Source organism: Pan paniscus, chromosome 10 (genome assembly GCF_029289425.2).
Source record: "Pan paniscus chromosome 10, NHGRI_mPanPan1-v2.0_pri, whole genome shotgun sequence".
NCBI lineage: Eukaryota > Metazoa > Chordata > Mammalia > Primates > Hominidae > Pan > Pan paniscus.
This window is the reverse complement of record NC_073259.2, coordinates 103,570,141-103,582,512: the sequence shown is the minus strand read 5'-3', so window position 1 is coordinate 103,582,512 and position 12,372 is coordinate 103,570,141. Positions and strand designations below refer to the sequence as shown.

Here is a 12,372-nt window from a genome sequence, read left to right as displayed (position 1 = left end):
CGTCTCAAAAAAAAAAAAAAAAAAGCATATATATTAGAAATAAAAAGAAATATTTTTAAAAAAATACAAAAATTAGCCAGGTGTGATACTGTACATCTGTAGTCCCAGCTACTTGGGAAGCTGAGCGCACTCCACCGAGTGCTTGAGCAAGGGGGTTGGGCTGCAACCGTGCCACTGCACTCCAGCCTGGACAACAGAGGAAGACTCTTTTTTATTTTTTTCCCCAGACGAAGTCTCACTCTGTCGCCCAGGCTGGAGTGCAACGGTGCAATCTTGACTCACTGCAACCTCTGCCTCCTGGCTTCAAGCGATTCTCCTGCCTCAGCCTCCCGAGTAGCTGAGATTACAGGTGTGTGCCATCACGCCTGGCTACTTTTTTTTTTGTATTTAGTAGAGACGGGGTTTTACCGTGTTGGTCAGGCTGGTCTCAAACTCCTGACCTCAGGTGACCCACCCACTTTGGCCTCCCAAAGTTTTGGGATTACAGGCGTGAGCCACCACGTCCGGCAGACTCTGTCTAAAAAAAAGAGTTGGGCACGGTGGCTCACGCCTGTAATCCCAGCACTTCGGGAGGCCGAGGTGGGCGGATCACCTGAGGTCTGGAGTTCGAGACGAGCCTGGCCAACATGACAAAACCCCGCCTCTACTAAAAATACAAAAAGCAGCCAACTATGGTGGCACACGTCTGTAATCTCAGCTACTCAGGAGGCTGAGGTAGGAGAATGGCTTGAATGGCTCGAACCTGGGAGGCAAAGGTTGCAGTGAGCCGAGATCGTGCCACTGCACTCCAGCCTGGGTGACAGAGCAAGACTCCATCTCAAAAAAAAAAATTTGGCCGGGCGTGGTGGTGGGCACCTGTAATCCCAGCTAATGAGGAGGCTGAGGCAGAATCGCTTGAACCCAGGAGGCAAAGGTTGCAGTGAGCCGAGATTGCATCATTGCACCCCAGCCTGAGCAACAGAGTGAGACTCTGTCTCAAAGAAAAGTTTAAGTCTGGTAATAAATTTCAGTATTTAAGACATGAAAGAGGACTGTTATGTTGGTGGTAACTGTCTATATAGAAGACACGGTCAGGTTCCAGAGGAAGAATCACTTCTGCTCTTGGTAGAAACACATAATGGGCAACAGGAAATGCAAAGAATGCTGAATGGTGTGAATTTACTAAGAGGCAAGAAAACAACATGAGAGTCTCCACTCACAGTCTACAAAGAGAGACAGAATTCTGTTAAAGGAAATATAGAAAATATTCTATAAGGAAGTTATTACAGCAGGATCACAGAGAATAATGAGCACAGATGAGGGAGGAGGATGGTGGCTGGGGGATGGTCAGACAGACCTGGGAGCCGGAGGAGGACTGGACTGACAGAGATTAACGTACAGCACCAGAAAGCACAGGGGACTCTGGGAGTATATACTTGAGGTAGTCACTGGTAAAGACTAGAAGGCAAAGGAACTTGGGAATTAAAGTGATACAGAAGCAACTGGCCTCCAAATTCTGAATGTGATTCCAAAAAACCACAGGCTAGGAGCAGTGGCTCACACCTGTTATCCCTGCACTTTGGGAGGCTGAGGTGAGAGGATCGCTTGAGCTCAGTAGTTCAAAATCAGACTGAGCAACACAGTGAGACTTCGTCTCTACAAAAAAATTAAAAATCAGCCGGGCATGGTGGCCCACACCTGTAGTCCCAACTACCCGGGAGGGCTAAGGTGGGAGGATCGCTTAAGCCTGGGAGGTTGAAACTACAGTGAGCTGTGGTTGCACCACTGCGCTCCAGCCTGGATGACGGAACGAGACCCTGTCTTTAAAAAACAAACAAAACAAACAACAACAACAACAAAAATCACAATGAGAAGTCATCAATGGCAAGAGACCTGGCTTCTCTCAGCCTTGATTTGACTAGTCACAGAAAACTGGCTGCACATTTTGGCTGCCCTAGGATATTTCCTCAGGTGTTTTCTTATCAGCTAACAGAGTGGCTTGGCAATAGTTTCCAGTTAGTTACAACACTACTCCTACCATGCTCTAAGCAGGTCATTTTCCGTCTTCTTTCCTTGAATTCCCAAGATAGAAACATGAAGCAGCTGACCCAAAGAAAGCACTCGACAATAGTTTGTAAAATCAATTTCAAAATAAGATATATTTTAAAAGAACATACCTTGATATGTCTTCCCATCTATTTCAACTTCATAGGACTCCATAACTTCTTGGATGGCCTCACCAACATCACACAGACGAACATCAATTCCAGCACACTAAAAAAAGAGTAACATATGCTTTATTATTCACAGTGCAAAAATTTCACAGCAACTTAATTTTGTAACATTTAAAAACAAGGGACAATCAGAAAAACTGCTTTGTACATTGTAACTTCCTGTTTAAAATACTTTGCAGAGGATTATGGGAGGATAGTGAAGTATTAAGCACCAGGAATCTGCATCCCTAAATAGACAACAAGTGCACTGATAAAATCTGTCTAATGAAAGTACTTGGGAACTCTGGAGTCTACTGAAGCCTTGCAACTTCCAGGGGAATAATGGGATGGTCAAGTGTGGTTATTTCCATCCATTTTAGCTCTCAGCACAGTAGCAGCACTGCTACATACCGTTCCATAAACTCGTGGTTGGCTCGTGTTCCTGGAGCAACACGCACACAGCTTGGGGGTATGGGAGTGGGCAAAACAGTCTATGTCCTAAACATCAGGGATCTGTGCTTTGATCCCTGGTTGCTGCTTCTGGTCACATAGGCGCAGATACAGAAGCGGCCACTGTTGTTGCATCTCCCCTCATAGTTGCAAACCTCAGCGCTTACACACCCCTGTGGCTGAAGTGACTTTCAGAGGATTTAAATGGTGAGCACCCCTTTCCCCTCCACTCCCTCACACTCAGCATGGCCTCCCGTCCATACTCATTTTTCTTGTTCTCCCCCTCTGGGGCCCAGATATTAAAGACTAGGTCATTCAAAAACAACTGCATATATGAGAAAATTCTAAAAGTGAGCACACATGCCCAGGGAAAGACCTGAGAAAACCTGAAGTTCACACCTCAGGTGGATCCTTGGCAGAGATTGGTTACAAGAATGAAAAACAAAAAAACCAACACAAAAAATCTAAAAGAAATGCTGGGGAAGGGGGAATATCTGATTTTCAGAATTACCATATTACATTGAAATAGGCAGTGTTCAACATAAAGTCACAAGGCATACAAGGAAATAAGAACACCCATCAAAGGAAAATAATAAATCGAAAGAAACTGTCCCTGAAAAAAAACCTGATGGCAGATCTACTACTACACAAAGCCTTCAAAACAACTCTTCTAAAGATGCTTAAAAAATTAAAGGAAGACATTGAGAGAGCCAAAAAAAAAAAAAAAATGTATGAACAAAATGAAAATATCAAAAAAGAAACAGAAAACCTAAAAGAAAAAGAAATTTCTGGAGCTGAAAAGTACAGTAACTGAAATGAAAAATTCACAAGGAGAATTCAAAAGTACTTGAGCAGGCAAAAAAAAGAACCAGCAAACCTGAAGATAAGGACAAGGGAAATCACCAAGTCTAAGAATAAAAAAGATTAAAGTGAACAGAACCTCAGGGACCTGTATATCAAGTATACCAATATATGCATTATGGAAATTTTCAGAAGTAGTAGAAAGGTAAACAATAATTGAAAAAGTAATGACTGGAAACTCCCCAAATTTGATGAAATACAAGAATATAACATCCAAGAAGTTCAAAGAACTCCAAAAAAGATGAACTCAAAGAAACCCACACACACACACACAAAATGATAATCAAACTTTCTAAAGGACAAAGAAGGAAACCTGAAAGCAACAAGAAAGAAGTGATTCACTATATAAAAGGGATGCTCAATTAGACTTCAAGCACATTTCAAACTAGAAACTTTGAAGGCTAGAAGGCAGCAGTGCAACATATTCAAAGTGCTAACTAAAAGAAAAAAAGCTGTCACCCATGAATCCTATCTGGGAAAACTTTCCTTCAAAAGTGAGAAAGAAATCAGGCTAGGCGTGGTGGCTCATGTCTGTAATCCCAGCACGCTGGAAGGCCAAGGTGGGAGGATCACTTGAACCCAGGAGCTCAAGACCAGCCTGGCCAACAAAGTGAGACCCCCATCTCTACAAAAAAGTTTTAAAAATTAGCAAGGTATTGTGGCACACGCCTATAGTCCCAGCTACTTGGAGAACTGAGGTGGGAGGATTTCCTGAGCCCAGGAGGTCAAGGATGCAGTGAGCCATGATCATACCACTGCGCTCCAGCCTGGGCAACAGAGCAAAACCCTGTTTCAATTTGAAAAAAAAAAAAAAAAAATTATATTAAAAAAAAAGTGAGGGGGAAATTAAGATTCCCAGATGAAAGCTGATGGAGTTCATTACTACTAGACTGGGCCTGCAAGAAGTGCTCAAGAAATGCCCTGCAAAGGATACTATGTAGTAACTTGAAGCCATATGAATTTTTTAAAAATCTCAATAAAGTAAAAAAAAAAAGGCCAATTGTAACAACTAGTATTATTCTAACAATAGTCTGCAAACACTATTTGTTTTCCACATGACTTAAGGAACTAATATATTTACTTTTTTTTTTTTTCTTTTTGAAACGGAGTTTTGCTCTGTCGCCAGGCTGGAGTGCAGTGGCGCAATCTCGGCTGACTGCAACCTCCGTCTCCTGGGTACAAGCCATTCTCCTGCCTCAGCCTCCTGAGTAGCTGGGACTACAGGCGCATGCCACTAAGCCTAGCTAATTTTTGTACTTTTAGTAGAGACGGGGTTTCACCACGTTGGCCAGAACGGTCTCAATCTCTTGACCTCGTGATCCGCCCGCCTCGGCCTCCCAAGTGCTGGGATTACAGGCATGAGCCACCGCGCCCGGCCAAAATTATTTTTATTCTAAAAGCTAGTATTATTATTAACTTTGGTTTATAATTCCATATTCTATTTTTTACATAATTCAAGAGACTAATGCATTTAAAAGAATTATTAGGCCGCACACAGTGGCTCATGCCTGTAATCTCAACACTTTGGGAAGCCAAGGTGGGAGGATGGCTTGTGACCAGGAGTTCCAGACCAGCCTGGGCAAGATAACAAGACCCTGTATCTACAAAAAATTTAAAATATTATTTTATTGTTTAAATTAGCTGGGTGTAGTGGTAACGCCTGTGGTCCCGGCTACTTGGGAGCTGAGGCAGGAGTCTGCTTGAGCCCAGTAGGTCAAGGCTGCAGTGAACTGTGTTCATACCACTGTACTCCAGCCTGGGTAACAAGGGAGACCTGTCTCAAAAAAAAAAAAAAAAAAAAAAAATCCCAACAAAGGAAAACTTTGAACCTGATGGCTTCCACTGGTTAATTCTACCAAACATTTAAAGAACTAATACCTCCTCAAACTTTTCTAAAAACCTCAAGAGAATACTTTCTAAGTCATTACATGAAACCAGCATTACTCTGATACCAAAGCAAGGCAAAGACACTATAAGAAAACTATAGGCCAATATTCTAATGAACACTGATGCAAAATCCTTAACAAAATATTAACAAACCAAGTACGACTGCATATTAAAAGGAATACACACCATGACTTAGTGGGATTTATTCCAAAGATGGTTCAACATAAGAAAAACAGATCAATCTAATAATACACATTAACAGAATGAAGAAAAATAACCATATGACTGTCTGAATTGATGCAGAAAAAGCATGACAAAATTCAACACCCTTTCATGATGAAAGGCTCAACAAATTAAGAACAGAAGTAAACCACCTCAACGTAATAAAAGCCATCTATGAAAAACCTACAGCTAACATCATACTCAATGGTCAAAGATGGAAAGCTTTCCTCTAAGATCACAAACAAGGCAAGGAAGGATATCCACTTTTGCCGTTTTTACTCAACATAGGCCAGAACAATCAGGCAAGAAAAATAAAAAGGCATCTAAATTGGGATGGAAGTAAAACTATCTCTGTTCACAGATTATATGATCTTACCTAGGGAAAACCCTAAAGATTCCACACAAAAGAAGTGTCAGAATAAATTAATTCAACCAAGTACAAGATACAAAGTCAAAACATAAAAATCAGTTGCATTTCTACATACTAACAATGAACAATCTGAAAAGGAAATTACAAAAACAATTCCATTAACTAAAAAAAAAAACCTTAGGAATTAACTCCAAGAAGGTGAAACACATTAAAACACATGTACAATGAATACTATAAAACGTTGCTGAAATAAATTAAAGACATAAATGGAAACACATCTGATACGGTTTGACTCTGTGTCCCCACCCAAATCTCCTCTCGAATTGTAATCCCCATGTGCTGAGAGAGGGAGGTGATAGGATCATGGGGGTGGTTCCCCCATGTTGTTCTCATGATAGGAAGTTCTCAGGAGACCTGATAGTTTTATAAACATCTGGCACTTCCCCTGCTTGCAGTTCTCTCTCCTGCTGCCATGTGAAGAAGGTCTTTGCTTTCCCTTTGCCTTTTGCCTTGATTCTAAGTTTCCTGAGGCCTCCCCACTGATGTGGAACTGTGGATAATTAAACTTCTTTCCGTTATGAATTACCCAGTCTCAGGTATTTCTTTACAGCAGTGTGAAAATGAACTAACACAACATCTCATGTCTATGAATTAGAAGACTTAGTATTATTAAAATGTCAATACCATCTGAAGCCATCTACACATTCAACACAATCCCTATCAAAATCCATTTGGTGGTTTTTGCAGAAAAAAAAAAAATCCTAAATTCGTATGGAATCCCAAGACATCCTAGATAGACAAACAATTTTGAAAAAGAACAAAGATGGAGAATTTACACTTCTCAATTTCAAAACTTACAACAAAGCTACAGTAATCAAAACAGTGTGGACATCAGACACAATAGTTCATGCCTGTAATCCCAGCACTCTGGGAGGCTGAGGCAGGAGGACTGCTTGAGGCCAGGAGTTCAAGACCAACCTGAGCAACACAGTGAGACTTGTCTCTATAAAAAACAAATAAAATTGATGGGTACGGTGGCATGAGCCTGTAGTTCCAACTACCTATGAGGATGAAGTAGAAGAACTGCTTAAACCCAGGAAGTACAGGTTGCAGCGAGCCAAGATCACACCACTGCGCTCCAGCTTGGGTGACAGAGCAAGACCCTGTCTCAAAACCAAAACCAAAACCAAACCAAACCAAAAAAACCCAATGTGGTATTGACATAAAGACAGACATATAAACCAATACAATAAAATGAAGAGCCCAGAAATAAACCCTCACTTACAAAAACAAATGATTACTTTTTTTGGGGGGGGGGACAGGGTCTTGCTTTGTTACCCAGGCTGGCATGCAGTGGCGTAATCTTGTCTCACTGAGGCCTCAACCTCCCTGGGCTCACGTGATCCTCCCACCAGAGCCTCCTGAGTAGCTGGGACCACAAGGGTGCACCATCACACCTGGCTAATTTGTTTAATTTTTGGTAGACTTGGGGTCTTGCTATCTTACCCAGGCTAGACTTTAACTACTGAGCTCAAACGATCCTCCCACCTCGGACTCCAAAAGGGCTGAGATTATAGGCATGAGGCACTGTGCCTGACCCAGATGAGCTTTGACAAGGGTGTCAAAACCATTGAAAAGCAAAAGAACAGTCTTAACAAATGGTGCTGGGAAAACTGGACATTCACATGCAAAAGAATGAATGTGGACCCTTACTTAACACCATATAAAAAATTAACTCAAAATGGATCAAAGACCTAAGTTGAAGACCTGAAACTATAAATACCTTAAAAGGAAACGGAGTAAAAGCTTCATGACATTAGATTTAGCAATGATTTACTGGATATGACACCAAAGGCACAGGCAACAAAAGAAAAAATAGACAAACTGGACTTCATGACATTTTATGCTTCAAAACACAATATCCGGAGTAAAAAGGTAACCCACAATATGAGAAAAAAGATTTTCAGATAATATATCTGATACAGGATTAACATCCAGAATCTATACAGAATTCCTAAAACTCAACAACAAACGACTCAATTAAAAAACAGGCAAAGAGCTGGGCATGGTGGCTCATGCCTGTAATCCCAGCACTTTGGGATGACAAGGTGAGGGTGCAGCTTGAGCTCAGGAATTCAAGATCAGCCTGGGCAACAAAGCAACACCCCCAATCTCTACTTTTTTTTTTTTTTTTTGAGATGGAGTCTCGCTCAGTCGCCCAGGCTGGAGTGCAGTGGGGGGATCTTGGCTCACTGCAAGCTCCGCCTCCCAGGTTCACGCCATTCTCCTGCCTCAGCCTCCTCAGTAGCTGGGACCACAGGTGCCTGCCACCACGCCCATCTAATTTTTTTTTTTGGTATTTTTAGTAGAGACGGGGTTTCACCATGTTAGCCAGGATGGTCTCCATCTCCTGACTTCGTGATCCACCCGCCTCGGCCTCTCAAAGTGCTGGGATTACAGGCATGAGCCACCACAGCCGGCCTACATTTTTTAATTAAAAAATAAATAAATAAAAACGGGCAAAAAACTTGAATAGACATTTCTCCAAAGATTAAAAACAAAAAACAAACAAAAACTACCCAGAAAATAGTGTTGGCAAGGAAATGGAAAAATTGGAGCCTTTCCTTGCGTACTGTTGGTGGGAATGAAAATGGTACAGCCACTGTGGAAAGTAGTAGAGAAGATACTCAAAAAGTTTAAAAAGATATAATTACCAGATGATTCCCAAATCCACTTCTGGGTATACACCCAAGAATTGAAAACAGACCTTGAAGAGGTATCTATACACCCGTATTCATAGCAGCAATATTCACAATAGCTAAAACATCGGAGCAATCCAAGTGTCTATCAGTGGATGAATGGATAAGCAAAAATGTGGTATATATACACAATAGATTATTTAGCCTTAAGGAAGTAAATTCTGACATATGCTACAACATAGGTGAACCTTGAGTACATTGTGCTAAGTGAAATAAACCAGTCACAAAACAACAAACACTATATGAGGTACTTACAGCAGTAAAAATCATATATAGTAGAATGGTGGCTGCCAGGGTAGGGGGAGAAGAGGAAATTGGGAGTTACTGTTTAATGAGTATAGAGTTTCAGTTTTACAACATGAAGAGTAAACAGAGAAGAATGGTGATAATGGCTGCACAATATTATGAATGTACTTAATACCAATGAACAAAATACTTAAAAATGGCCGGGCGTGGTGAATCACGCCTGTAATCCCAGCACTTTGGGAGGCCAAGGCGGGAGGATCACTTGAGATCGGGAGTTTGAGACCAGCCTGGCCAGCATGGTGAAACCCCATCTCTACTAGAAACATAAAAATTAGCCGGGAGTGGTTGTGCGTGCCTGTAATCCCAGCAACTCGGGAGGCTGAGGCAGGAGTATCACTTGAGACCAGGAGGCAGAAGTTGCAGTGAGTCGAGATCGTGCCACTGCACTCCAGCCTGGGCAACAGAGTAAGACTCCATCTCAAAAAAAGAAAGAAAGAAAGAAAAAGTTAATATGGTAAATTTTATGTAATGTCTATTTTAACTGCACCTCCCTCCAAAAAAAAAAAAATTGGGGTGGGTGGGGAAAAGCTGGGCCCAGAGCTTGGTGGACAGAGAGGGATGAATCAGTTGAGCACAGAAGATTTTGGTGGCTATGAAAATACTCTGTATGATACTATAATGGTAGATGCGTGTCATTATATATTTGTCAAACCCCTTATGTATATTACTAAGAATGAACCCTAATGTTAACTATGAACTTTGAATAATTGTGATGTGGTCAATGCTAGTTCAAATGATTTTAACAAATATACCTATGTGGTGGGGATGCTGACAATGGAGGAAGTTGGGGAGGGGTGGGTATAAGGGAAATCTCTGTACTTTCTGCTCAATTTTATTATGAACCTAAAATTGTTCTAAAAAAGAACCACAAAAAAACCACTGCCAACTGACAGGCAAAAATAGATCCAAACTCTGTTTTAATAAATTTTAGCAAAGTTCAAGGGAAACAAACAAACAAACAAACAAAAAACAACCTTTGGTACACAATCATACACTTACCCGCTTAAAACCATAAGGGAAATGGATCAATTTTATTCCTCTTAATTACCCAAAGACCTTAAACAGGCCTTAAAAGTGCTTAAATGCTGTTAAGTGTTTAAAAGACCTTAAAGTGCTCAAAATATTGGGAATGAAATGGTGCTTACAGTTCACATACCTTTATTCCAGTGTTAGTAGCATCCTTTACAGCTTTTAATAACGTATCATATTTGGGATTAAAAGTGACAGTAAAAGCACAGTCAATAATCCTACCTGAAAGAGAAAATTCCTCTTTTAATTTTACTTATCAGCTAGTCAATTTATCTACTTTACAGCATTTAATCTATTAATCTTGCTAGTTTAACAGAAAAATAGAATGAAGGCTCAAATGAAGGCTGCACTCCAAATACCCAAAGATCATTCATAATCAAGGAGACAAAATGTAGAAGTATATAAAGGATTCAGAATAGAAAGAATTACAAGGTTAGTATATATTACCCCAAGACAGCACCAGTTCAGTGCTCACCCTGGCAGTTATACAAACATATAAACAGAAACAAAATGAATACAAGAAAAGACTAGGGAAATGAGAAATAGTAACGCAGGGCAGAGAAAGTATACAGGGCTCTGAATACACTTTTACTTTTCCAAGGTAGTGAAACCTTAGGTAAGTATTTATTCTAAGCTTGCTTTCTCACTTGTAAGTAAGATAACAAGGTGCTTACCTAACCAGGTTTTGGAGAGAATTCAGAAAAGCAAACATGTATATTAAGGCTGATAAACTTAAGTATTTTAAATAAATGTTATTATTTGAATAAAAGAGGTATGAAACAATGACCTAAAGAAAGGTAGGATAATGTCTTTCATGCCTTGATACAAAGGGTAATAAACCTCAACTACCCAACAGTTTTCATTTTATTCTACTTAGTAGTATGCTTTCAAGTAAATCTCACAACTGCCTCTCTCTCCTATAAGTGCACTAAAATTTTTTTAAAAATCTGCCTCAACACACCTTTCCTAAAGAAATGAGGAAGCAGGAACAAAATTTGGGAGTTCAGTATTTATCACTCCATTTAACAGAGACAAAAACTAGTTTTTCAGGAGGAGGCTGGGGTAGGAATTTTCTGCAAGAATTTACCACTTATATGTGTTCCAAAGTCTATTTTACAGATGTCATCATACTGTAATACTGTTGTGTCACCGGCATTGGGAGTATAATGGGCAGCACAATTATTGAGAGAACATCCAGTAGGAAATGCCAGGCCTGCATTTAATCCATTCTCTTTTATTAACTTGCGTGAACAGTCTTCCAACTTTTCACTAAAACAAAAAAGCAAAGGGAACTTGTTTACTTTTACATTCTTACTTTTATATATTAATACCATATAGTTCATCAAGTCCAGAAAGTTTACTAAAAACCTTAAATACTTTCTGGGAATGATCTGAGCACTTTCTGAATATAAATAAATAACAGTTCTCTGATGCTATGAAAATAGCATATCTTTAGAAGACAAGGAATTTGATTCTGCTAGAAAGTCAGAGAAACACAATCCACTTTTAAGTAAATTTACTAGAAAATAAGAGTCGAACTTAGACCAATTTAAATGCTGATCTTATTTGTTCATGTTGTATATTTTTTAAATTGTAGGAATCAGAGAATTACATGTTATACTAACCATTTATCAAAAGGAAAAACTAGAGAATAATTACTTGAATTGGTTTTGTTACTTTATTATCATCATGTTCTGTATTTGGGCAATTGCTCCAATACTTTCTTATTTCTTAGTATGACTTGTTAGATAGCAAAATAACAGATTTCCAGATAGAAAATAACAATCAGTAATGACTACATGTGCACAAAAAAGGGTGGCTGAGGTGCCAATGTGTACTCCTCTTCATGGTTTTCTCATAGTGACACTAAAATAATCTAGAAGACATTTCTACAACCTTTACTTAAAGATTTAGCAAAGTGGTAATGAAAGCCAAACATTATAATTGTAGAGTTAGTACTTAATAAAACATTTTTTATCATGTTCTTACAAAGAAGTATTCCTTTTACCAGATTTCTATCATTGTCATCCCAGGCTTGATCCAGCTCATTACGTATTTTCTAACTTGTCGATGTGCTTCTGCAGCTTCTCGAAAATCATTCCAAATCTCTTCACTTGCCTGATCTAATGCTTTCTTTTCTTCACTTGTAGTTCTCCAAGCAGCTGTTCGCCTTTAGAGTGGGCATAGAATACTATTAGTGATAAAACAGCAGAACAAGCATAAAAGCTGACAACTATACTAAGACAGTTCAAATAAAAATACAGTACATATTCAGTTTATGTCAATAAAGTTTCTG

The 12,372-nt window shown here is 39.7% G+C and overlaps 1 protein-coding gene across 2 annotated transcripts in view; it reads right to left on the bottom strand.

Annotated features, from left to right (window-relative positions):
• METAP2 (methionyl aminopeptidase 2) overlaps nucleotides 1–12,372 on the bottom strand; it is a 41,737-nt gene that overhangs the window by 8,010 nt on the left and 21,355 nt on the right. For both annotated transcript variants that reach the window (XM_003808254.7, XM_008960332.4), the window contains exons 5-8: nucleotides 12,085–12,246; nucleotides 11,164–11,345; nucleotides 10,204–10,298; nucleotides 2,157–2,253 (exon numbers count right to left, since the gene is read on the bottom strand). In XM_003808254.7, coding sequence (XP_003808302.1) covers nucleotides 2,157–2,253; nucleotides 10,204–10,298; nucleotides 11,164–11,345; nucleotides 12,085–12,246 — 536 coding nt within the window. The remainder of the gene's footprint in view (nucleotides 1–2,156; nucleotides 2,254–10,203; nucleotides 10,299–11,163; nucleotides 11,346–12,084; nucleotides 12,247–12,372) is intronic.